Here is a 27184-nt window from a genome sequence, read left to right on the forward strand (position 1 = left end):
AGTCATTTATTGTGAGTTTTCCTTTAAAACTCATCCAAAGTTATTTGTTACAGTTGTTCACACATGGTCCTGTCTTCAGCATGTACTCAGCTACACACCACACGATTACACACTGACAGTATTGTGATAAAAATGTAAACACATAAATGAATGGACATGGTCAAATACTTAACAGTTAGTCGGTAAAATTTAGATTAAAATTGCTCCATAATTTTAACATTGACCTTTTCTGTAGTATTTCAAGCCTGACTCCCTTTGTAATGTGGCATTTCGAGATGTAACCTGGTCGTGATGACATAATCGGACAACCAACACTAGCGCAAAAGGCACTATACCATCACATTTGTTTGTAATCACGCAGGGAGGGGGCGGGGCCTCTAGACTGCAGCAGTAACTCATAATGTTAGGACTATGTGTCCAACTCACATGGTTCGAAGCTGTAAGAGAACCTCTAAGTGTAATCATTTGTTGGCATGGTAACAACCAGGGCTAAAATACAATCAGTAGTTTTTCAAAAAACCCTTCAGTTTTTACATTCTTGATAGTCTGACTGTATGTCTGCGCTGTTGGCGAATCTATAAATCACATTTACCGGCTTGATTACAGTCTTGAACAAGGCACAGTTTTCCATTATCAGTCTGTTTTTACACTGTATGTTACAGCTAGTTGGTACTGGGACCTCAGGTCGGAGGAGACGAAGGGTCCTGATTAAACTATGGCGTGGGCTCTAGAAAGCGTGGAGCAAGTGAGTCACAAGGGGACCATTGTGGGGGCAGAGTCAGGTGCACAAGGGGTTGTACTTAGTCCTCAAATGAATCCGTGATGATCGCCCCCACAACCCCACACAGATGACAGCGGAATAAAGAAGTTGTTTTTCACTTGTCAAGAAGAAGAAAAAAACCCCCCAAAACTATAAACTTCAGATTTGGCGCAGTCCTGTTTGGACTGTTCTGGATTATTCATATGTGGATTCATTTGTCCTGGATTTGGAATTCTGGTGTCTCTGCTGTGGTACCTGCTTCATTCTTAGCTCCTCCTCCCTCGTGCGCCTTACCTTGGTTTTCTTTCTCTTCCTCCCTCCTCTCTGTGTTGTTGATCGGTCCCTACCAGCAGCCCTGTTCTGATGATGTCTCTCATCATATCAGCTCTTTCTTTCTGGTAATAATTTAGTTGTATTTATTTGTTTTCTGTCTGAGTCTCGATCAGATATCGATTTAGTTTGCCTGGCTTGTCGCTCGGTTGCTGCAGTGACACGTGACTGACCAAACGTCGCTCAGCTTCTCTACAAATAGCGAACAGGGCTACCGAGCACGTGCAGGCTGATGTCAGTAACCGCAAAACTGATATTAAGAATTTCTCTAGTATTGAGAATTGAAGTTATTCACTGCATCTGTACTGTAATGCCATCAGAGATGATGTGGGGTGGCTGTGGGGTGATATAGCGATGCTGCTGAGCTGCACAGACCTTGTATACACTGCAGGCGTTCCAAGGCAGTAAATCCCAGCTCTGTTTTAGAGCTAGAGTTTCTAGATTTCTCTGCACCATAGGGGAAGATCAAGTGGAATTTTTCTAAAAGGAGTAAATAATTAGGCTGAGAATAGAAGGACAGAGATCATTCTCTCTGTGATATTCTATGAGACACAGACCTCACGTTGTTAGCCTAATAAATACAAACCTACCTGTCTAGACAAGAAGAAGAGGAGCTTAAAAAGAAAATTTTAACATTACTTTCATTTAATTCATGGTTGAAAGTCAAAGAGAGGAGTGTAAATGACTAATAGCTATGACTCAGGGCCAAATTCTGGAGGATACTAAAATGTTTTGGATCTTTTGTGATTACAATTTTAGTAAATCCATTATCTGTTCTTGGAAACGTTACTGGCTGCTGGAAAAGTGCGGGGGAGCATCTTCAGAGTGGTATTGCTGTGTTGATACAACCGCCGCCAATATAATCAGTAACAATGCAGCAAGTAGACAGTAATGCTGAAGACAGGAGAGCAAACGCTTTTTGTCTGAGAGCTTGTTGTCATCTTGGTGTGTGTGTGTGTGTGTGCATGCATGAGATGGGGTCAGATCCGAGTCAGCTGGTGCCAAAAACTGGACGGCATGAAGCTTTCCATCTTGTCTGCAAAGAAACCCAGGGGTGCGAAGAGTGTGCTGAAGAACTGAGGGGGAGAAAACATAGACGGAGACTGATGTCAGTAAAACCTCTTCAGATAATCCCACCCTTCAAATTAAGGAGACATCCGCAGCCATTAGCTCACTAAATGCTTGTTATGGAGAGTTTTATCGACAGGCAGGACATACGATATTTGCTCGCTTATCAATAAACTGACAATTTTATTCAATTGGATTTCAATCATAAAACATCAAGCCAGAGCAGGGAGAAGTGAGGGATGCTTCCCAGTCTTCCCAGTACTTACTAGAAAAAAACCCACTTACCCTGATAATCCCACCAAAACCTTCAGTTTGAAGGTCACTGGTTATTTAATTTGAAGTGTCATTAAATTTGCTTTTAATTATTCATATTGACTTGAATTTTATTTTCCCTCAATGAACTGTTGACATAAAGGACCTTAATAAAAGCAATCATACTTTCTTGAAGTTGGAAAAAAAAAAAGCTTGACACATCTGATCCTCTGGTTTAAGTCTACCAGCAAGCAAGAAATCAGCTCAGATCTAAGATTTAGATCTAGAATTAGCAACGCGGAAGTTATGTTTATCATAAAGCATTTGAAGTGTGAGAGAGTTCAGTTGGGTGCAAACAGTGAGTGAGGTCTCTGTTCCTGAAGCTACTTGAGGTGCGTTTGGGACACTTGACTCTTCAACGGTCTCGTAAGTGGATGTATCAGCTGAGCCTGGCCAGACTTAAGAGCTGCTACAATTCATATATGTAATATATCACGTCTCTACACAACACGTGTCTGATGTCCCTAAATAAAGCGAAGGCAGACTGTAACCATCACCACCGCTGTCCTGCACTGCTCAGATGGTTCTTTCAAGAGCAGGAGATCCAGGAAATGCTGTTTTTCCTCAGTGGAGACCTCAGTGTTCCTCACTCAGCGTGTTTTATGTTCTCCATCTGAACATTACACAAACCCTGCAGTAAAAATCCTATCCGAACCAAATCTTTCCCATAACAAAAGGAACAGTACTAGATGTCCTCCGTGGCCTTGTTTTTGCTACACATCCAAGAGGCCACATTAAGGCAGATCCTAATGAACAGGCTGACTGTAAACAGAGGAAGTCAGCAGCTTTCCGAACGGCCAAAAACACACAACACAACACTTGACTGATAAACAAACAGAGCACACGAGTCTTTACGGCTGCTACACCCTTGTGTTTGCTGTGGCTAGAAGCCGCTCTGCTAAGGTTACTGATAGCTTCAACTGGAATAGTTTTGGAGGGAAACACTAGCTTTACGGGCCTACGACTCCCATGAGCCTCCAGTGTTACTGACAGTGATGGAAGGCAGTAATTACGAGGGTTAAAACGTTCATGTAACTGACAATAAAGGAAGGAATCTATGTGTGTGTGTGTGTGTGTCCTTCTCTTTCCTTGATCATTCAATCTACCTCATGATTGGCGGGCGGGATGCGGAGTTCCTCTGCCCGTGTTCACATGAAGTAGACATGCATTGCTCCGATTATGAATAATAATGCACAGACACACAGAGGCAAAATCCTATTGGACGGAGTGTTTGGAGAAGGTAACGTTAGCAACCTTCTGTTTCATCAAGTAGGATTACCAACACACAACTTGTGCATCAGCACGGTCATAATAACACTGACTACATGCACACCACATTCACAAAGAGGTCCAGATCCCGGTTAAGGTGTTTATATGTTCTGCAGCTGTGGGAATATTCCCATTAATGCGTGTTCGTTGACATATTTCGGATAAATTACAGTTTGCATGTTGGAAAAAGCACACGCGATCAGGACATTAAGCTTCTGGTGCATTGCTAGGCAACCCTGCTAAACTTTTGGTTCACTAAAGTTGTATTAAACTCATTAATAAACAAAAATATGAAGGCACCAAAGTAAAGACAACCAACAGATGGTCTGAAATGCAGTAAGATAATTACATAAATACTTCACAGATGTCTAAGACTTGCACCCCTTGACCTACCGGTTATTATATTTGTTTATTTTCATGATCAAACACTCGTGAGAAAAACTGGCTTCAACTAATTACAGACTGTTAGTTTGCAAATTCTTGCCGATGCAAAAAAAAAAAAAAAGGATTGCCGCTGATGATCTTAACAGCGTATTATTCCAGGGATGGAATCATAACATGAGTTATTCTTCACTTCATTGAAAGTTTTTTCTGACATAAAAATCATTAAATCGATCAACAGCGAACAGCCACAATATTAAAAGCACTGACAGGTTTAGTATGAAGAACAATTAAAACAACAGTCCAGCAGTAAATGCTCCCTTTATGAGGATTACAATGTTCCGCTTTTTATTGAATCTGTTTGAGAGAGAGAGATTTATGTCGGTGGTCTTTTTGGGGGCTGTAATTTGCGGTTCTGTTGAACTTGGTAATACTCAGATTTGTTTCTAAATTTGTATAAACTCTAATTCAAACAAATGAGATGAAAAATGTTTAACCCCATAGAGTTCGACACAAGCGTTTAACTTACAAAATGAGCACATTACCGTTCAGGAATGTGACAAGAGGAGTCAGTAATACCAATGAAATGTCAACGAAGTAAGTTTTTCGTGTATTGTACTGCTACACCTCGTAAGGAATAAAAACAATCGACAAATTAAGACGTTTCATTAGATGTATTAAATGTATGCAAAAATAATTCCTTTGAGTGAAGTGCAGTCTAACACTGCGTCATATCCAGAGCCACGTAATTGTCGACATTCTCACTAACAAAGTGCTGAGTAACTTAACTCTAATACACAAGTTTTGGTATCTATAAACAGTTGAGGATGAAGCGGTTCAGATAAGTCATTCTCCAGAGAGAACTGGCCTGTTCCTCCCAGGCATGTGTTGAACAGTGCCATTAGCAGAAGAACTGACTGTTCTACTGAGAGTCAAGTTGTTGTCATAATAAAACTTGACTTTTCTTACCAGCACCGAAATATTCAAGGCTACTTCTGATCGGTGTATTTGGAGTACTCACTGCTTTGGCAAAGACACCCATGAGCTCGGGGAACTGATGTGTGAGCATGGCCAGCATGGCAGTGAAGGAGCAGAGACCTGCAGTGAAGAGGATGAAGAAAGGAAGCTCTTTCTTTGGGTACACCGACACCTCGTGGAATGCTGGAGAGCCAGAGGGGAGAGAGCAGGCCATTCAGAAACGGAGCACGTACAGTGAACAAGTAAAATGAAATGTTTCAGATGAGAGAATGGGTGACAGGATGATTAATGACACAATTGGCTTCACGGCCTAGGCTCTGGTGTTTTCTACTTACAGGGCAGGAGTTCCCTATCTGCCGTTTCTGTGCAGCCTGGGTAGGGGTAAAACAGGTGGCCCTTCTCCAGCGGGTAAGGAATTATCCTGAAGGCTGGAAATACAGAGCAGGTAAAACAAAACTAAACAAAACACAGCATTAAGATGACTAGCACAAAGTAAAAAGAAAGATATTTTTAAAGACAAAAATATGGCTGATATAACCACAGCAACCAGAGTTTAAAACATATCAAAATGTAGAATTATTAACCAAATGAAAACGAGAGAACATTTTTCTGCCAGGTTTTCAGGAGGTGACTTCGGGACATGAAATCAAATCTGGCCTGTGACATGATTTATGCATGAGCCTCACGGGTTGAGGAAGGAAGTTGGAAAACAAACAAACACACAAAAAGCACGACATCATTTCCATGCACGTCACCTCAGAAGCTACAAGAGGAAGTAGAGGGGATACGTACTGCCCTCCCATGTGCAGTGTAGTAGGTTTAAGGCCCCCTCTGCCCTCTTCCAGTGCTGCAGGTGGAAGAAAGCGTACGCCACTGCCTCGCTGTCACCCCTCTTCAAGATGTGCTCTGGAGGCAGGATCAGGCTCTTCATCTCTAATAAATACTACACACAGGAGGAGGAGAGACAAGGTATCCGTTCAGTATACACCACAGTACTGAGGTGCAGTTTGGCTCCTGAACAGAAGAATTTTGCAGCATCTGCATTTAACAGTCAGCCAGGCGAGGCTGTTTATTTTTACTTATGGTGAATAGTTCTGCATTGTTGTGTCCGAACCGAACCTGTTCATACCTGACCAGAGAGGTGCTCATATCACTTGACATCTAAATGTAATCATACACCACCTTTCTGGCACAAAAAAGCTGGGAAGTGACGATACATTTTTGGGTGAAAATCTGGTTCAGAGACCTTGTGGGCTATGATGCAGAAAATAATTCCAGTTTGAACTCTTCTGGAATTTTTTTTTTCCTTGGATGTCACACTCTTCCTGTCAGCCTTTTACCACATAAAAGGCAAATTCCTGGAAATACATTTTTGAAATCAGGCTATCCACAGAAAGCCAGATCATTTTGATTTTTTTTCCCACCCCAGATATTTGCCAATTAAAAACACCTGTGCCTGTGCAAGCAGGTGGTGAGAAAGACTCAAATGTTGGCTGTGGAACAGGAAGCGTATGTGCTGATGCAAGAGCGCTTCACGCTGCTTTAATGGTTGTATCCTATTGTGCCATTATCTCCGGACTGAAAGCACATTTTCCTCCTCTGACACATTTGTTGAGAGCATTATTTCACATTGTATTTCAAAGCAATGTGTGTTATGGTACAGTAGAGTACATTCATTCCATACATGTTTAACACCCCCCCCCCCCCCCCCCCCACACACACACACACCTCCCCTCTTCCTCTACAGAGTAACTTTGTCCAAGTGAGTCAGTCGGTTCGCTGTGCTGACAAATGACCGCCACCCAGAGTTACAGCCTATAGGAGAGGACGACCCAGGAATAACACAGAACAATCTAGAAATCCTGTCGTCACCAGCACCTGGGTGCTGCTTTTCACCGCGGCACATTTATCAGTCACTCAGAGACCTGAACCAACTCTGATGAACTGGCCACTCCCAAGCATTCATGTTTGTGGTGCCCGATGTTGCAGAGGTCTGTGTTCAACTAAACCTATAAGCAAGGCTGGGGCCCCCTGGGCTGGATTCCCAGGCGGCCAGCGTCACAGTGCTCTGGATCTCAGAGTGACACTTTGGGAAGGCTACCCCACACCTAATCCTGTCTAATCCCCTCCATGGTCACAGGCTCAGCCATCCATCCATCCAACCATCCATCCATCCATCCATCCATCCAGACCATGCTGCTGTACACTTCTCCCCCAACCTTACCCTCTGCCTCCACTCTTGCACCCATCCATCTGCCCAGACTCATTAACCCTCTCCATGCCAGTCTTTATACAACAGCTTGACATCAATGAAGAGGAGTCTCACTGGTTACCTGACTTCTTCTCTACCTGATCTCTGAACAGAACTAGCTGGTCTACCCCCCCCCCCCCCACACACACACACACACACGCACACCCCAGCCCAGGAAGACAGTCCACACATCATAGATAGGCAATTTTTGATGATCACACATTCTCTGAAATGTCCGCATTGAAATTAAGAATAAAAACCCATAACAAAACTCGTAATAGTATATTTAACAATTATTTTACAACAATAATATTCAAGTAAATCAGGATGAGCTAGATCTGATTTTTTTTTTTTTAAATTTTAACTAAACCACAGATATTCAGATAAACTGTTTGTGAAGGAACTTTCCATAACGTTTCCTAAACCATCTGGTTTTAGTTTTTCCAAATCTTCTCCAGGCCTGGAAATAACTATTTTCTAACTCCATGGTTTTCATGACCGTATAAGCCCTCAGTATGGCACTCGAAAGGTGTTTGGAGACTGAACAATTTGGGAAAGCTTCCATGCTTTTTCAAACAATTCATCATCCTTGCGTGAGGTGTATTTTCACTGACATCAAGAATGTTCTCCGTTTTCCTGGTAGGTGGCTGGAGATGGCCAAGACAACCTCTTCTTCTTCCACTTCATGACAGCAATGCATAATGTTGCTTAAGCCGCCATCTTAAGAAGACAATATGCATGTGAAGCAAAGTTTCTTTACTCCAAACCAGTTAATGGAAACACGACTGACTCACAGATACATGCTGCAATTCCACAGTTCACTTAAAATTCGCTTGATGATTACATGTAAATGCAACAAGAGAGAAGCTCAACACCCCGACAACTGCTAATATTTGCACAACATTAATGGAGAGATAAATATATTTATTTTTTGCCTTTCTGACCATTTCTTGGGTCAACCCTGCAGATGGAATAATGGTTTAAACCTCTGAACTCCTGCCTGTCGCTACAATTAACCAATTAATCAGCTGCTCTTCACTGGGCATCCTTGGAGGCTGTCACTGCCGGCCCTACTTCACTGCAGTAGCGCAGCCACATTCATAACATGCTGTTACGAGCAGCTCTATGTAAAGATTCTCTCATGGGTGACGACTCAATCAACCAGCCTCAAACACACCACTTCACCCACCAACCTCAACATCACTCCAGCAGGCCGGCAGCATGTCCCGTCCTCTAGCTGCCTGTCTATGCATCCTCTGTAATCTTCAGTCTGGAGTCACCCGTCACACCTGTACAGTTTGTATGACTCAAATCAGACTCTCTGCACTCCAGCAAAGACATCCAACAGTCCACCTTCACCATTTTGCTTTCCCCCGGTCATCCTCTACTCCCTGCACTGATGTTGAGGTATCCAAGCAACAAAACAATCAGATAAAACCTGACATTGCCCTGGTGTGGAGAATACTTTTCAAATAAAGCAGCCAGCTCTGCAAGATATTCATGGAGAATTACATGATGTGCATTAAAGTGAGTTTCATTTGTTTCACAGCTAATAGTTAATAGTCAAGTCTTTAAGAGATTCCTGCCAGTAAATGACACCCGTGACAGCCTGGGTTCTCTGGGTTTAACCATTTCAAGAGGCTGCCTGCTCAGCTGTTCTTCCTAACATGCCACAACATTAGACCTGGTGACACCTCAGTTCTTAGTGCTGCCCCCCCACCCCCACCCCCCACCCTCTCTCGTTCTTTGGTCTGCTCCTCCACTCCCTGTCGCCTCTTTGATGAAGGGATTGAGTTTCATGTGTTCTCCTTTTATCCCCAGGCAGTCATAAGCTCAGAGCATAACTCATAAGCTGCCCTCTGATTCTAATCTGTGGCACCCTGCCTCTTACAATGGAACACACGGGCAACGATGACATCACCCCTGTAATTGCTCTTTATGGGTCAGACAAACACACGTGTGTAGTGAGTGACTGGACATAAAGACAGACAGGTGTTGGGTTGAGAAACACAAACAAAGATTAAGAACGTCCTTCAGTTACACCACTTCCAACCAGTCCACGCTCTGCTGAGAAAGTAGAGGGTGTCAAGGCCAGTTCAGATGAAACCACTTCAGATTGTTGCTTAGAAAATTGCAGCAATGTGTACTGGATGTTGCATGGGACCTGAAGTTGTAGCCTGAGGTCCCAAGAGACCCAACTCATCAAATCCTTAAGTGCAGAACCTTTAGACTTCACCTTCATGGCCTCACCAATTCCCCCAGATGACAAAAACTGCTCGGAAAATAAGCAAGTGAAGTTGCTAAATGCCAGTAACCTCTGGCTTCTGGCTCTTTACATGAATTGCGGTAGCCAAGGGTGGGACCAGAGCCTTGGTTTTTCTTACCAATTTGTCATTTAATGATGAACATCACTGCAAACACTGCAAGCAAGTGGCAGTCACTATCATCCAGTTCTCTATATTTGCTTGTCTGTTGATGGTACACAAACTAATCCTGTGTGCCAGTGTGCTGCTGCAATGAAACAGCAACCCATCTCCTGTGCCTTAATGAACGAAGCAGTTTTACAGCATTCAAAATCAAGATATCTCAGACTTCTGCCAGTAGCATCCGCTCTCGTCTCGAATCATTGATCTGAAATGGCCTCTCGTTCATCCCGTAGATGGCAAAAACCAAGCAAACCCCAAAGCCCCTTTTTTCTTAGTCTGAATCAAGCCTCATCCATCTTAATACAGAACAAAGCCAAGGCTGCTACTCTGTATCAATTTACAAACACAAAACCAATTGCAGAGGTAAACTAAGCAAAGGTCATTTGGGAGCCTCGACAGGCTTTCTAGATGAGTCAATGTCAACTAGAATGAGGTGAGATGGGAAACTGCCATCCAAAATGGAGCAAACTAGATGAGGTTGGGTCACCACGACTGAATTACAATCATCGTGAATGGACCAAAGCAGTGGTAAATGTAAATGCAAAGCAGATTCAGGTAGCCGGAGCACTCCATCAGAACCAAGCATCTGGCAAACTGTCAGTTTCCTAACCACTTGCCAGCAGAGAAGCTGATTGGAAGGGACAGACTGATGGAGGAATAGGTGCTTGTGTAGAAGGAGGAGGGAGAGAGGGGGATAAAACAGAGGGGCAAGAAGAAGAGGGGGTTAGAGGGGAAGAGGAGGGAAATATGGGGCAAGATGGAGAGCTGGTGAGGGAAGTAAGAAAGGGTCATGTGATTGAGAAGTGTACAGTGAAACAGCTGTGGACCTGGAGTGTGAATGCAGGCTACGTGTGTGTGTGTGTGTGTGTGTGTAGCAGTGAGAATAAACACATGTGATATGGGCAAGCATGATATTTATATATAATCTCTTTGGCTTGCTTGATAACACACACACACACACTTTGATGCCTGACCTAACAATGTCCCCTCATCCTCCACCTGTCCGTAAGTGGCAGGGATTATTAGGTTGTTGTTGCTGTCATTAGCCTTGGAATGTCAATGCTGCTTTCTCCACAGCTTACTGAGGGAATGAGGGAGGCCTTGTGCTGCTCCTTCACTTCGTCTTTTTCAGTAAACTCCTGGAACTGTGGAACTGGTTTTGGAGGGTATTCTGTTATTAATTTGCCTCTTCTGCATCTCCCATTCTTCATCGTAGTAGTGCTATGGAATAACTAAGTTCTTGCTGAAATGTTCAATACGTGAAAGGCATGAATTTCTCAAACAAAGTACAATTAAGGAGTAAAAATTATTTCTGATGATCATTTTCCTCTGTCAGTCTTGACCTTGGACTCTTGGGTTTTCCCCACCAAAATGACAAGGGATGCACAAAGTTAGTTTTTTTGCTAAAATATTTTGAAATTGATTTGTCTGATATTTATTCATGTCTTTATTTCCTGTATAAAAACAAGATTATGTGAGATTTACATTTTGTTTCCATTTTGACATTACGTATATTTCCTATCAGCTGAATTATCCTGATGAGTCACTACCTGAGGGAAATCACAGCTGGAACAGGCAGTAATTCTCTCATCTCAGGCTACTTTTTGGTTGATTCATGTCTTTAGAGAAGAGAAAGGACAGAATTACAGGCTCGGGAGAACTACTACGCACAACAGTCTGCAGTGGGAGGCGAGCCTGCGCCTACACAAGGGCACAATCGCAGGTGCACTTATCGTTCAGATGTGCTAGACAACACAAGACAGCAGAGTTGACAAAACATGGCAATTTGGCCTGAGCAACTACCAGATTGGAAGGTAAAAGGATGACAGACGAGCCTTCCTGTAATCCTCTGTGAAAGGTAATTTCATGTTTTGCAGATACTCAACTCAACTCTCAGAGGTCATTTTGTAAAGTTGGTGGCCAGATGAGATGCTTGGCTCCAACAGACAATAAGGGAACATGAGAGGAGGATGAGGGTATCTGATGAGAGGAGTGGACGTCTGCCTGTGGGCACGGTGGGGGGGGGGGGGGGGGGGGGGGGTGGAAAGATGCTGATGATGAGGGCCCTCACTTTGGATCAAAGTGCTGGCTGACGTCTCCCCCCTCCAAACACAAACACACTCTTTCTCTCTCTCAGAAAAGGACTCCATGACATGAAACACACCACACTACAAAGGCCAAACTGAGACAAAACTCTGCTCGGAGTAGGAGTGTATGACTCTTTGTGTGCACGTGTGACATCTAATCCTGTGGGAACTGAAGTGACGGGCTGGAGAGACTGAAGAGCAGTGTGTGTATAACCTGGATCAGCTGTATACTGGCTGGAATATAAAAATATACCAAATCATCTTGAACTGTTTGAAGTTTTCCTTGAGAAAAAAAAAAAGGCAAAAAAAACCCCACACTTGATGCATACATGTTTCCAAATATGATGCTACACAATCTGTCAGGTGCTTGGGGCAAACACACCCACCGAGTGACCTGGTGAGACAAAAGCAACCAGGGTCCATAAAACCCGGACTCCAGGTGTAAAGAAAAGTAGTTTAAAGTGACCGTGTGAAGCCCAATACCGACACCTGCTGGTGAGACAGTGACATGTCTGGATGACAAATTCAAGGAAATTTGTTTTTTAAGTGCCAGAGTAAGGTGCTGGACCACTAAGAGCTACCAGATCAGCTTCGGCACATCTTTGCAGAGATTCTAAAAATCTCATGAAATCTAACCAGTCAACACTGTACCTCTGAATGATGTAAATTTCTCCCCAAAAGTTGAGTTCAGATCTTTTGACATCGGTTTCATACTGTTCTGTACGGAAGTATCTGAATCAGAACGTCTCTACACTCATTTATGCAAGTTGTTTTACCTCTCATCTGTACGTCATTGACTGATGTGAATGTTTGACTGATTGTGCCTCCCTGTTTGTAGTCCATTTCTTGCAGTCCTGTGTGATCAGACTGAATATGAATTAAATCATTACCTCCACAGCGGTGGCATTGATGGAAATTGATTTTTATGAAGCCAAAAGTGAAAAACATTTTGTTCTGAAGACCGTGGGAGGATTACTTTTCTATAGGTGGAATCTCAAAGGCCATCAGGGATCTAATAGTGTGTGGGATAACAGTAAAAATTTGACCTTTGGCACATGCGGATTGAACTCGACGGCTCTGTGTATGGCCTCCACGGCGTTCATCTCTGCTGTGCTTAGCCCCCGCCTTGATGCTGCCTCTGGAGAGAACCTAAGAAAAAAAAAAAAAAAAAAAAAAGCTCATGTGACAAATTGTCACTTTTCACAAATTCTGCAGCAGAGAGTCTTTAAAACAACGGGAAACATACTTATCTGACACAGCCCGTGCTTTCAACAGTGCAGATGTGTAGCATATTGTAGCTGATTTTGGTAAGCTGATGTCTGCAACACAAGCACAAATTGGGATTGTGTGACTTTACAGCCAAACCGAATGACACGAGGATGCCACGCTTTGCTGAGTTCAGACGCACCATCATATTTGGCAAGAACAGCCTGGACATCAGCGTACGCCTGGAGCTCTAGAAGGGCCTCCAAGAGGTTTTCATGTATATTTAACATTCCTAACAACGGGAACTCCTTCATTAACTGTAAAAAGATACAACATCACATAAACAGGACATTTGTTAGTCATCATTGTACTGCTTGGCTTTTTTTTCCTCTAAATATTGAAAACATGTTGCCTCAGTTATTCAACTGCCAGAATAACTTCACAAACTGAACACTTTTCAAAGTAACTCACATCTCTCATCATTTTCACTGCTTCTTTAATGCGTCCCAGCTTGCGTGCGCACATCGCCAGTCTGCGTTTAATGTAAACCAGTAAGTTGATATCTTTGCCAGCTGAAACACAAAACATGGCATTCATTAAACCAAACACTTCTGTCTAGAGAAATTTATATCATGAACAACATAAAAATGGGTGTGGCATGGACTGGAAATGTTTTTCTCTTCAACTGAACGCATTTTCAACGAACCCTCTTGGAAGCTCCAAGTGTTTGTTCAAGTGTAAAACACACAAACGGTTAAAAAATATCGGAATCCATTGAATTGTCGGTGCTTATCTGTTAGGTAGATCCCTAACAACCAGGCTCACGGCATAAAGTGTTCATGTGGGTGTGAATCGTGTAGAAAAGATTCGCAACCGACACCAAAGCTGTCTATCATCATAAGTGGATCACACCTCCTCTGTCCACCTGCTGCTGCGCGGATGTGGGTTTACAGTAAATGATCATGAACATGGACCCATTCTTACCAATACTCAGTGCTTTTTTGAAAAGGCGTTCAGCCTCTGTGATAGTTGTGGCTTCCTCCTCTGCCAGAAGCACGTAGGCTGCAGCACATCTGCACACAAACACACAGGCAGATGATCAAAACTCAAATCCTACCGTGACAATTCACAGAATTATGTTTTACTTTGTGGCATGTAAAAAAACAAAACAAAAAACAAAACAACGACAAAGTTTTCATGCACACTGGAAAATACTGTCATAATGCAGTTAAGACAATATCCAGAGTTTGACAATGCCGATAAAAAGACCATAATTAAAATCATGTTTTAATGCTCCCAACTGATAGATGACCAATCATACAATCATACTTTGAGTATGATTGATGAAAAAAATTTAAATATGTACAAAATCCAACAATTTCCTGCAAGGGATCAATAAAGGACTTCTGATTCTGAACTTATCCTTTAATTCATAGTAAATAAGAGGTGGGATACACAGTGGGTGCAACCTTTTTGTATTTCCTCAGCTGTAGATTATAAAGAACAACACATTTTTCGTACTTTATCTTAGCTCGGTTGTTGCAGGACATAATGCGCATGCGTGTATGTGTAGAACTCACTCATGGTTCATTTCTATGGCCTGGTAAGCTGCTCTGATCCTGGCTTGAGGATTTCTCTCTCTCCAGGCCTTCTGCATGACTGTAGGATAACGAACTCAATGTTGTTATAAGCTCATTACAGCCAACATGCAGCACAGACATAACTCAATCATATACAGCCAAGTCAAAAGCTTCATGACAATATAAAAGCAATGGTGGACATTTATTCCAGGAATACTCCAGGACTCTCCGTAAGAGCGAAGCCATCCAACATCTCTAGTCGTGTGTGTTTTCACCTCTCATCTCAGAGGTGGATGTTAAAGTTGGAACTTGTTGTGTGTTTTATTAAAACTCACCTGCATCTTCTGGCCTTAACTGCTGGGTGTCTCCTGTGAAAAAGGTCTGATGGTCTTGAGCAGACAGGTTCATATCGTAGTATGTTAGGGGTTCCTTCCCGGTCACCCAGGTGTACCTCCATGTAAAGAATGCAACAAATATTTATATGACAAGCAGTGAATTCATTTCAAGGAAGCTAAAAATGCTCAGCAATTCGTCGTTAAACAGTAAAGAGTCACACTTACCTGTTGTATTCCGCTCCTCTGAACAGATTCAAAGGATTCCTCCAGACCTTACATTCTACCAAAAGGAATATTGTAATTAGTAGTACCTGTTGTAGTTGTCCTAGTACTACTTCAATCATCTGACTCATGTTCACATTTACCTGAAACACTGGGCCTAGGCTCTGCCTCTCCATTGACCGATGAGAAGAGACCAGTGGTGGAGCTGCTCTCAACTCCTCCCAGGAGAGGCCGAAGGTGGCTCACTGACACTTGCTCAATGAACGAGGTCCCATATTTACGGAAGTACCACCACTCAAATATCTGACGCAAGAAGGACATTTAATATCATAAGGTGAAGTGACATGTTTTTACAAAAAGTATAGAATAGACAGACATATTATGTCTTTGAGTAGAGCTTGTCATGTAAGCACAAATCACTTGAGCTGTGTGTAGAGGTGTACTGAGCTGGAATCACTAAAAAACATTTCTATTACAGGCCCTCCCCTGACACTGTTGTCTGGATGAACAAAAAAAAAGAAAAAAAAAAGAAAAAATAAATAAATGGAAGTTACTGCACAGGCTACATTACAAACACATGGCTTTAATTTCAGCTTCTGGCTATTTTCACTCACACTGATTCCTAAACATATCAATGTAAAGCATTATTATCATCAAAGTTGGATGACATTCACGCACCAGAGAGGTTCTCAGTCAGGTTGGACCCCCCCCCCCAATACCTTAGACGGGGTGAAAGTACATGATATGACACTCATGAAAGTGGCTGCCAGGGTAAAGCTTGATGCCTTGTATATCTCTGCAGCCAATATAATGAACATAAACCAGTTTGGATCCCACTGTTGTGTGTGGCCCTAATATTACAAAGCGAATGAAACAAAAAGCCTTCAAAACTTCAGGTGAAAACCCACCAGGATGAGTCCAGAGATGAGGGAGGAGGTTCCGGTGAGAGCCACATAGAACTTGGGAGTCAGTGTGTTCAGAAACACTGACGCTGAGGAAAGAGAAGAAAAAAAAATGGCAGCTTAAGAGACGAGCAATGAGTCTGACTGCACCGCACTGAGGGGAAGACCACGGAAAATCGAAATTCGAACCGACTGAAAGACACGCACTTTAAATGGACCACGCACGTTACATCAATTATAATCCTGCCTACTGCACGCAATACAAATAACTGACCCGCGAACAGCAAAACATTGGTAGTGGGACTTTTTCAACTAGCAACATAGCAAACTTAGTACCACAACTACTCAATGATGACAGCACACGGTCAGAAATAGGATAACTAAGGCTTGTCGATAGAAATTAAGTTCTCGACTGACACATTGCTAGACTTTCCCTTCAATCTGCTCACACCGCAAACAACGAGCTGTCACCTGTGCAGCAGCAGCAGCTCCCGCCTGCTGCAGGCAGACGTCGGAAGGCTAACAATAGCTAGCTAGCAGCTGCATTCATTCACCTGAGGCGAGAGTTTCCTGCAGTTTCAGCGGGCTCCACAGCACGTATATCATGATCAGAACCATGCCGAACCAAACGAAGCACACGCAAGTCCATGACCAAGACAGCCAAGACTTTAATTTCTCTGTAAATCCATGAGATTGGGGATTACTGCCAGTGGACTCCTCCATGTTTCCCCGGATGTCTGTAAACAGAAAAGTCACGTGACCAGAAATTAAGCGGACCTGTATTTTGAAATCGCTACAAAAAAAAAAAAAAAACTACTTCCGGACACAATTGAAAAAAAATATTATTACGGCATTTTAAAAAAAAAGCAATGTTAACATCAGAAATAATCAGTTTCGTTCTACCAAAATAAATGCACCTTTAGAACTGATGGCTAATTGGACGATTTTTTTAGTCAATTACAATTAAATCTAAAACTTCTGATAAACGCCTCTGAAGCCACTCAAATGAGACATTTAATCCAACACTACTGGTTCTTTGTGTTTTTTTCTGGTTTATAATCTATCAATCTATCTATCTATATCTATCTATCTGTCTATATTCAGCTAGCTTGATGAATGTAAATCTTTAACTTTTGGTATTATTGGCTGATATTCATAATCTTCTCATGTATAGATGTAGGAAACTGCAGCCAAGTCCTCTTCCTTGTGACACTCTTCCCTGCAATACTATCGCTAACCACTAGGTGGTATCATTACATTATTAATGTTGTCCCTTCTGTGGCTATATGCTGACTGCAGATGGAGACACTGGTGTTGTTCGCTTCTTTATCTCTGGCTGCTTGCAGTATTCAGTTCAATAGAATTCTATGTTTACTTACATGGAAATGAAATCTTTCTTTATGGGATTTTTTCTGCAAATGAAGCCAAGCCATTTTGAATTGCTCATCTAAGGTGGAGAAATGATTCCTCTTCAGCTTGTCATGTGCAAGAGAATCATTTACAGTTTACATAACCAAAGAGGTATATAAAAAAGAAAAAAAAAAACAAGTCAATAAAGTAGAAATATATTTTTGGACGACCTGCAGCATTGACGTACATCTCCTAACAGGGCTAGAATAAATGTGATTTGTTGGAGTGCTTTCTAGTTGGAGGTTGCACCCACTGAATGACAGAGAGCCAGATTTGGTCCTGCTCACACATGCCCTTGGGTGTTTTCTGCCTGATGCTGATGGACAAGCACACGCAGGGTTAAAGACCTGTCATATAAATCAGGTACAATCACTTTAGAGGTGAAAACGTGCATGATGCCACGGACTGGGAGGAAGAGTGGGGAAAGAGAAAAGAAGAATAAAACAGGAGAGGAACAAGACAGGTTTGTGGAAGTTATCAGGAGTGCGTGACCTTCACATCTAAATGTATTTGCAGCTGAAATGATATTTCCAGATAACCTCTGCTGACTCATTTTTCTTATTATCAAATATGTAGCTTATAGGAATACACTAAGTAAATAGTCTTATCTCCCCTTATCTTTACTGCGCCTCTTAAAACCACGATGAGTCCAATAAACCTGCAGATTTAGAGAAAACATGAGGGCATTTGCAGAATTTATTTATGCACTGCAATCACAGATCAAAAAAAGATGGGTGCAGTGTGTGCAAGAGTTGATTTGTAAACACAGTAAATCGCAGTTCTAAAACACAATACACGCATAAAAAATTTAAACAATGGATGGTGCCTGAGCACAAAGTGTGACGTGACCTGTACACAAGCAGTCAGCCGGCGTGCAGCCATGCAGAAGCAATATCTCTCATCATTCTGCAGTCACCTGTATACTTCAGGTTCATTTACAATTTCACGTCTGGTATCTATCCAGCCATTCTGGACTTCATGTTCTGTTTATGTAGTTTCTTTCTTTTCTCTACCAAAAGCTTTTAAGAGTCCTCTAATCATACATAATTAATCAGGATTTTCACTTAAATGCACTGCATTTCTCGCTCTCATTACTACTTAAGAGGCTACTCTTTAAGGCTTGAGAATACCAAACGTTCTGTTGACCATTTTTTTTTTTTTTTTTTGTAAAGCCTGCAGTTTAAAACAAATTATGATTTATCAGGCTAGAAATACACAGTTAAAAAATAATTTCCATGATTTTAACATTTTGGGCTTGCGACATAATTTCATCGTAATTGTGTCGTCTTGATGTTGGTGAGATCCTGGGTTGAAATCCGAGCGAACATTTTGAGCACACGGTCCTAACTCCTAATGCATTTTGCTTTGAATGCAGCTCACTGTGCATGTACGTACTATCTGACTGGTCGTTTATCAGCTCTGCATTTGGAGGTCTCTGCTGATGGAAAACTTCAAACTTCACAAAACTGGTTCTTGTCTCCCACAGTGTTTTCTCTCTGTGAGTTTATATTACTTGTCTCCACTAAGGGAGTCCCCCCCCCACCATCCCCCCCTCCCACACACACACAACTCATTTCTCTTGAAACACTTCATTTTCAAAAAAATGTGTTCTTTTTTTGGACCAGTAGACTGTGCCTTTTGACCACATCTGAAAGCAATGGTGCCGCAGAGAAATGACTTCTTCCATGACAGGCTCTGAGAACATGTAGCAGTTTTCTACCTCATTCTTTGTAAATTTGAAATAGATAAGTGGACATGCTATGCGGTGGTTTCATAACTATCGAGATTACACAACATTATGCTACAGCAGAGAGGATACCTATAGTTCAAACAGCAGCTAGATAATGGCAGACCATTATATATCATGTGACACTCTACATTTGCCTGTCTTCTCACAGCAAAATATTTCTTCTTACCTTTTTAATAACCCAACTATTACCAACATACTGATATTACCAAGTAATATGAAGGAGGCAACCTGCTAAATTAAAGCATGATCGTCAATTCACAAAATCAGCACCTTTAAAATGTGAATAAAAGATGCAAAACATGGAATAACAGCACACGAATACAGCGAGGAGCCTCTCAGTGCTGGATTTTTTTTCATTGAATACAGTTCCAGCCAACTTTTAACTGTAAGTGGTTGAGGCAGCGATGAATAATATATACGAATTACCTTCATGCAGTCAGGATCTTTTCTCCAACCCCCTTCAAGAAAATTGTTTTTACTAACAATAGAATAAAAGGCAAGGCACAGATTAAAAAAAAAAAAAAAAAAAACCTAACAAAACACTCAAGTACTGTGAGTGAGTGCATCAATGGTTGCAGGAGCTGGAGAGGTGTAACAGTAGAGGTGTAAAATCGTGTGTAACTGCAAACAACCGGAGTAATGGAGTAATGTTTGCGCCCTGACATAAAAGCTGCACAGAGAGAGCAAATCGTGTCTTTATGATGCTAATGAGGCTGTTTATGTTTTTTTTACAGCCTATAAGAACACATTTGATGTCACGGCCAGTGGTTCGTTCTTGTTGGTTTTACCTGAGACACAGAGTTTCTAAACTTGCCTGCCAAATCCAAAATCAAATATATATATGTATATGCATATATGTGTATATGCATATATGTATATATATATGTGTGTGTATATATGTATGTATATGTGTATGTGTATATATATATATATATATACATATACATATATATAATATGTATATCTCACAGGATGGTGGATAGATTTATTGTCCACTTTCATGGATATTTGTCTTTGGCTTCTCATAAAATAAAGTTAATACATTTCATACACCACAACACACCAGGCAATAGCGCGCAAGAGAAACCCTAAAAGTAAAACTGAAAACATGATACAGAGATGTACCCTCGCTCAGTCACGCGTGCTCATTATGAAACACTCAAATGAGAAAGACCTGTGTTGTGCTTTACTGTACAGCAGGTACAGAAGTTAGAGACATTTGAAACATAAAGCAACAATTCTACCTTCAACAGTCAAACCAAAAAGACAAAAGAAAAATTTGAATATGAAATACAAATCTTTTTTTCCCCTTTTACACCTCTGACATATACCCCTTCTTATGAGTTGGATTTGTTCATGACCTTACACCTGGTACCCCTAAAGCTAAATGCTTCAGAGTCTAAATCAATGCTAACGCTAACAGCACGGTAACACTAGGATGCCACAGGTTCACCAAAGCAGCAGCCTCCAGCTCTGAAGTGGAGCCAACACAAATCAATAGTATGTGTTTGTGGAGAAGACCAGACTTTGGACAACAGGATTTGGACTGCATGTCTTTCCAAAGGTTTTGGGTATAAGTCGGCCGAAATGATGTCATTCAAGGATGTTTGGTGTTGGGGACTTAGGGCCAGCGTAAGATCGTCAACTGTGATTCTTCCGTCTGCGGACATAGAGTATCTTCTGTTCTGACAGCAAAAAGTTGTGTTCCTTCTAAATGGTTTATCTGCAGACATACACTACTCACACAAAATGCCTGAAGCTGCAGCCCCCCCCCCCCACACACACACACACACACACAAAGTTAAAATACACGGTTTTTCAGCAGACATACTCGTCAGTCTACATGTACCTGGTCGAATAAGTGCTTTTGGTCTCTACCTTTCATTACTTCTTTCATGACAACCGTACAGGGAAGTTCATTTTGATGTAATTCGCCTGTATCAATTATATTGAGGCTTAAAATTATGACTAATTTCATGTAAGGCTTCTTTCAGGGTAAGACCCACCCTTCCCTCAGCTCCAGCTCCACAGTAGTGTTGTCCAAATCTGGTAACTTCAGGTTGCCCCTAGCTAAACCTGAGGTTTTAGTCAAACTTGTCCACACAGCATGTTTAGCTGCAGCAGACCCTTCAGTTCAAACTTCTTCAGTGTCGACACCTGAGGAATCCTAGTCAGCTCACGTGACCTCCTGAGGTTTTCCTGACAGCAGGCGAAAGAGCATGACAGCACTTTGGTCCCTGTGGTTTAAACCCTCATCACAGTCATCACGCCTATATTGCAGTCCCTGCTCTTGAGAACCATGTAACCTTTATGGGGCAGGTTCAAAGATGACTCAGGTCCAGTGTGAAGCACAAAGAGGCTGTTGTGCTGATACACCTGCCTTAAATTATACTGTTATAAAAGGCCAGTGATACAGAAAGTGATGACACACTTTAGTAGGGTAGAAACTAGAAGTTTTGATTTTTAAGTGAGTTTTGGATATTTAAATGTGTATTATTTTCCCCACAAATCAAAAATGTGTTCTCAAGCATCAATTCTTTGCTACATTATTCAAACCCATGTTTCAACTGATGTTAATAATACAGCCATGAGTTTAAAAAGATATTCGTAATGATGACCTTTGGACCGCTGTAAAAGCGTGACATCCACACGCCTGGGGATCTGTGCGTTTAGTGAATAATTGTGATTCAGATCCGAGAGAGTAATCCAACTCATCTCCTGTTTTTAGTTCCAGTATTTAGAGATGGAATAACGTTGAATTTCAAGAAGCATGTTCTGTTGTCGGTTATTTTAGTGTAGTTGTGATTTATCACCATGGAGCCCAGATTCTCAGTTACGCATTTCGGTGTGTCTGAAGAATTACGGAAACACTTTGTGGATTACGGAAACACTATGATGCCCATTTTCAGCAAACTTGGTAGAGGTTTGTGATTTGGGCCAATGGAAGAACCCATTAAATTTTGGAGCAGATGAGTCATAGCACTACCCATGCCGGCAACAGGAAATGTCTTATTTTTGCACTTTGATGTACTCCTACTTGTAGATCAATCAGATCAGCAAAGATAAAGTAAGAAACTCCTTAAGAACCTGGTTATGTTGAACACTGAGCTTTTGTTTAATGGTGCTACCATGGCAAGGCGGAAACTGTTGCTATTGAACACCATGTGCATGTTGATACTCTCAAAAACCGACGAACAAAATTGTCTTTCGTACTTTGACATGTTTCCACTGCCAAACTTCCTGCAGTCTCCCTCAGAAGAGTCATGTGACCTGTGTCCTGTCAGCTTGCACCTGGGACAGCACAAAGGAGGGATTTGCCCTGAAGGATTTCTGGAAGGAAAGCCCCTTTTGATCTATCTGTAGGAAAGAGGTTAGTTTTGTGGTTCAGCTTAAAACAGAAGCTTTCATAAAGGCATTAGAAAGATTCTCAGGAAGTCTTCGGGGCAAACCCCTCATTGCTGCCCAGACATGCGGTTTTGTCCTTCATAAACTGTGCAGGGGGCATCATCATCCTACCAGCTCAGTCAGAACCACAAAACCTTTATAAATCAGCTGACAGGACACATCCAGCAACATCATGTGACTCTTCAGAGGAAGACTGTAGGAAGTTTGACTGCCAGAACGTGTCAAGGTATAAAAACAAGTTTTGTTAGTCAATCTATAAAAGAGTGGATACAAGTGTGACAAAAATGAACCCTTCTGGAGTGTTGAAGCCGCGTCATTACATCTGGTTGAAACTTTGCAAGTATGATGAGACTGGAGGTTACAAGCTGAATTTAAGTCATAGTGCCACCCAGTGGTCAAAGGAAGTATGGCTGACCAAACAAAGATTTGACTTTCATTCAAAGTACACTGTGATACCTTCATGTGATGTTGAGTAACATAGCATAAAACAAGTCAATCAGAATGAAACATGTCAATATTCTGCGGTTAGTCTTGTTTGTTCAGACCTGGAGCGCACATCCACCAGGTGAAACGGATCACAATTCACTGAATGTGTTTCTAAGCAACTTTGTTGAAAGGTTAAGGGACTACAGTCTGAAAGACTGGAATACATAAAAAGAACAATAAAACTGATATAACACATATCTAAATAAGCAACTTTGGTGAAGTCAATATACGACCATCGCTGGCACCTTATGGTCAGCAAGGGGGACTTGATCAGAGACGGCAGTCAGATGGATGCTAACGGAAAATGAAAAACCTAACTGAATTAGAGCCTGTCCCGCTGCTGTGTGCCTGACCTTTAACAATGAAACAAGACATGTTAGTGTCACCTGGAGAAAACACTGCTGATTAACACGGAGACTCGTCCGTCCCTGACGTCACTACAAATAAACGTTACCTAGCTACTGGTATTTGTGGTGGAATACTGAGTCAGACATCAGAAAGAAGAAGATTCAGTGTGACCGCAGAAGGGAGAGAGGCTACCTTTCATATTCCTGAGTTTTTTTTTTTACTTTAAACTGAAGTCTGGAGCAAACAAACGCTACTCCTCAAGCAGTGCAATGATTCTGAAGTGTCTTTATCTCATCCACTGTTCATTGTGATAGAAATTAGTCCACAATTACACGTTTCTCATTTGTGTATGAATCATGTTGACTTAAAAACAAATTAAAATGCTTGGTTAAAATAATTCTGTTAAACCTTTTTGTTCATGCAAATGATTTATGGAATAAAGGCAAAACATAATATGGTATCAAACCTGACTAAACTCTGGCACAGCAGGCAACAAGCACGGAATTTGGAAAAGTGACTAACTGAAGAAGACGGTACCACTGAGAGAATGAGAATGACTCATATTTCTGCAATGAAACATTTTTGGGTATTCTTTAGCTTTGCATTACATTATGTGATCTGGTTTTTCTGTCTGTCTCTCTCCCTTTCCGTCTCTTTCTCTTTTTGTCTCCACCTCCATTTCCTGCTCTCTTCCGCCCCACCCGGTCGAGGCAGATGGCCGCCCCAACACAGCTACGTCTGCTGTCTGCCTGTTAAAAGGAGGTTTTTCATTTTCATGCTTGCTAACAAGGGATTGTTGGGTCCACACTGATTCGAGAATGCTTGATTCTAGATCCACTCTGCTTGTCAAAGCCTCATGAGGTAACTTTTGTTGTGATTTGGCGCTTCACAAATACAGCTGACTAGACTTTTAGAATACACAATTAGCTTGACACTGACAGAACAAATGGCACCCACAGGAGCGAATGTAGGATGAGTTAGAATATTAGTCTGGAACTCAGACCGCCTACAATTTGGCTTTTATTCAAACCGTTCATTTGCATGAAAATCCTTGAAATGAGCTGCAGCAGGCAGAGAGCACTGACCAGAACCATGCAGGAGTTAGGACTGAAGAAACTGAACGGAGAGATCACGACATTGAAAGGAGCGAAAAGTATGGAAGATTGCTTGTCGTGAAGTGAAGATGTTTATGAAGTGTGTTCAAAAATGTCTTCAGCGTGCTTTTAGAGGAACAATTTCTGCTTGGGGTGTATATTTGTTGAGAAAACAAATTGCTGTCGTTAGTTCCATTAATTTGCTCTTATCATTTATCAAAGAAATATGCTTTGTTGGAAGTAGATCTTGTCCACATTTTAGCAGCTGTAATGCTTTTATTTGTTACCGAGGCACCATTAAACATTGTATGGCTCATTTGTTCCCAGGACTGAACTCCAGCCTAATCTAGCCATCAACGTCATCATGGTTGTTCCTCTGGAAATTCCCGTAACACGTTGTGAGACGGCGACCACGTGGCTTTCAGATTACTAACAACATCGATCATCTCCGTATGAGCTCCAGAAAGCTGCAGCCCATTTAAAAAAAAAAAGAAGAAGAAAAAAAAAACACAGAATGCCAAAAAAATACATTTTCTTTTTTTCTTTTGGAAACAGAATAGATTCTGTCTTTGAAGTGATATTTTTTCCCTCCCGTGAACATTTTGTGATTCACAGAAGCTGTGCATTTCCAAATTCCTTGCCATCTGTGTAAATGTGATACCTCTCCTTAGTACAATGAACTGGAAATGGAAGCTGTGTTTCATATAATCCCCAAATCCATCCAACTCTCACATCCTATCATGCAAATTTGGTGCAGTTTGAAGAGAATCCGGTCTCCCAACCATATGCCTGAGCCGTGTAAAAGATACAACAATTTATTATGCATGCATTGCACCAGGCTTATGGTAATAAGGTATTAAATTAGTGCTGGACATTATTGCTCCTCTATATCACTTCTGCTCAAAAGATTTTTATATAAGTCACATAAAACAGAAAAAAGGAATGAGATTTTAAAACAGATTTGCTGGCGAGCTATACCTGTGGGTTCCTCATTTAAATAACAATTGACCATTCGGGTCCTTTCTGCTGGATCTCTACTGAACCTGTGAACCGCTGTTGGTTCTGTCCGATCCGGTTAAAAGCAACAACTCACCCTAAATGACTTGAGGTCTCAGTTCGTCTCAGACTCCCAGTTTTTAGAGATGAATTCACTGTAGCTCCTGTGTGTGTGTGTGTGAGTGAGTGTGTGTGTGTGTGTGTGTGTGTTCAACACTCACAGAATTTGACCTAGATGAGATTTGAAATGAGGATGTTTCATCTAAAGCGAGGGAAAAATGTAAGATGAAATTTGCTTGGAGGTTTGATTTTGAAGATGGTCATTGTTCGACGTGATGCTGTGGTTCATGATTTCACAGTCATACGAACAGTAAAGCCACCAGGGCTAAGTGGCTACTTGGGGCCCCATGGGCGCCAGGGGGCCCCCAATCGAGTGGTTGTTTTTTTTTCCTTTTCTTTTTTTGTTGTTGTTTGTTTTTTCAAACATATCAAATATCTTCAAGAAGTCATAACATAATTTAATGATGAATGAATAATTCAATAAAAGAAAATTCTTATTTTATGATCAATATACCTGCCATTGTTTGAGTCATGACTCATGCGCATCAACCCCCAGACCCCCCATCCAGTTTGCACCCGCTCGTGAACAAAGTCAAATTCTGCTTTGGGCCCCCTAAAGACTCGGGCCGGCACCGAAAGCCACAGCACGCGACACATCTTGTGTTGAGGATATTAGAAAGAGGGACATCCCAAAGTCTTTCTTAAGTGTTGTGGTCACTTTATTTAATTTCAACAGCTACTGTTGATTTGTTTATTTATGTCTTTGTTAGATTTAATCATATTTAGTCACCTTCTTCCATTTTCTTATTTAATTCATTTCAGTTGACTTTTAAGTCTGAACATTTTACCTCAGTCTAAAAAAAACTGTAAACGTGGTCCAGCTTAGTCGATGAATATTGACATTTTTTTCTTTAAGGTGAGCCTGAACGTGCCTCTTCAAGTTTTTTTAAGCAGCTGATTTTGATTTGTTTTTGGTTCGAGTTGACAAAAAAAGAAAAATGGACACTGGCGAGTCTTTTTTTCATTGTCAAGTTAACGTGAAGATGGCGTATTTTTTTTTCCTGTTACAGGCACACGTGGTGCGAACGACTCAACAACTAGTGGGGAATTCTGTTCCAATACTCGCTGCAGAAAGAGACAGGTGTGATTTCCTGTTGCTATCGGGGAGTGGACACTGTTGTTTTCACAGTCACTGTAGTGGGAGACGGTTCCTTGCTTCCCGTTATGCGCCGTGTGTCAAACGTGTTCTATTCCGTGGAAACATGCTGACGTGTCCGGAACAAATGACTTACTGGAATTTTTTTTTTTTTTTTTTGTACTTTGGAGACTTGAAAACATGAATGTCTGAAAGTCTATGTCAATTGTCAAATTTGGCCAAGTTAGTAGTACGTGTAGTACGTTTAATTTCATGGACGTATTTTAATGCTTTTCCTTTATTCTGTAAAACCTTATCTTTCATGTCTCACCACAACAATGCAACATCATTGGAACATCTTGTGTAACACAGACGCCATGTGACAAAACCACC

The 27184-nt window shown here is 41.5% G+C and overlaps 1 protein-coding gene across 3 annotated transcripts in view; it reads right to left on the bottom strand.

Annotated features, from left to right (window-relative positions):
* The window catches only part of LOC147268353 (suppressor of tumorigenicity 7 protein-like), a 164094-nt gene continuing 136910 nt past the window's right edge, over nucleotides 1–27184 (bottom strand). For all 3 annotated transcript variants that reach the window (XM_086199877.1, XM_086199875.1, XM_086199876.1), the window contains 15 exons: nucleotides 16662–16844; nucleotides 16114–16196; nucleotides 15349–15508; nucleotides 15209–15263; nucleotides 14984–15099; nucleotides 14649–14727; nucleotides 14053–14141; nucleotides 13540–13640; nucleotides 13271–13385; nucleotides 13109–13181; nucleotides 12909–13011; nucleotides 5891–6041; nucleotides 5434–5526; nucleotides 5142–5281; nucleotides 1–2166 (listed from right to left, as the gene is read on the bottom strand). In XM_086199877.1, coding sequence (XP_086056003.1) covers nucleotides 2071–2166; nucleotides 5142–5281; nucleotides 5434–5526; nucleotides 5891–6041; nucleotides 12909–13011; nucleotides 13109–13181; nucleotides 13271–13385; nucleotides 13540–13640; nucleotides 14053–14141; nucleotides 14649–14727; nucleotides 14984–15099; nucleotides 15209–15263; nucleotides 15349–15508; nucleotides 16114–16196; nucleotides 16662–16830 — 1623 coding nt within the window. In that variant the 5' untranslated portion in view covers nucleotides 16831–16844 and the 3' untranslated portion in view covers nucleotides 1–2070. The remainder of the gene's footprint in view (nucleotides 2167–5141; nucleotides 5282–5433; nucleotides 5527–5890; nucleotides 6042–12908; nucleotides 13012–13108; nucleotides 13182–13270; nucleotides 13386–13539; nucleotides 13641–14052; nucleotides 14142–14648; nucleotides 14728–14983; nucleotides 15100–15208; nucleotides 15264–15348; nucleotides 15509–16113; nucleotides 16197–16661; nucleotides 16845–27184) is intronic.

This window comes from Aulostomus chinensis, chromosome 3, assembly GCF_037954235.1.
Source record: "Aulostomus chinensis isolate RoL2024-O1b breed Wild chromosome 3, RoL_Achi_v1.0, whole genome shotgun sequence".
NCBI lineage: Eukaryota > Metazoa > Chordata > Actinopteri > Syngnathiformes > Aulostomidae > Aulostomus > Aulostomus chinensis.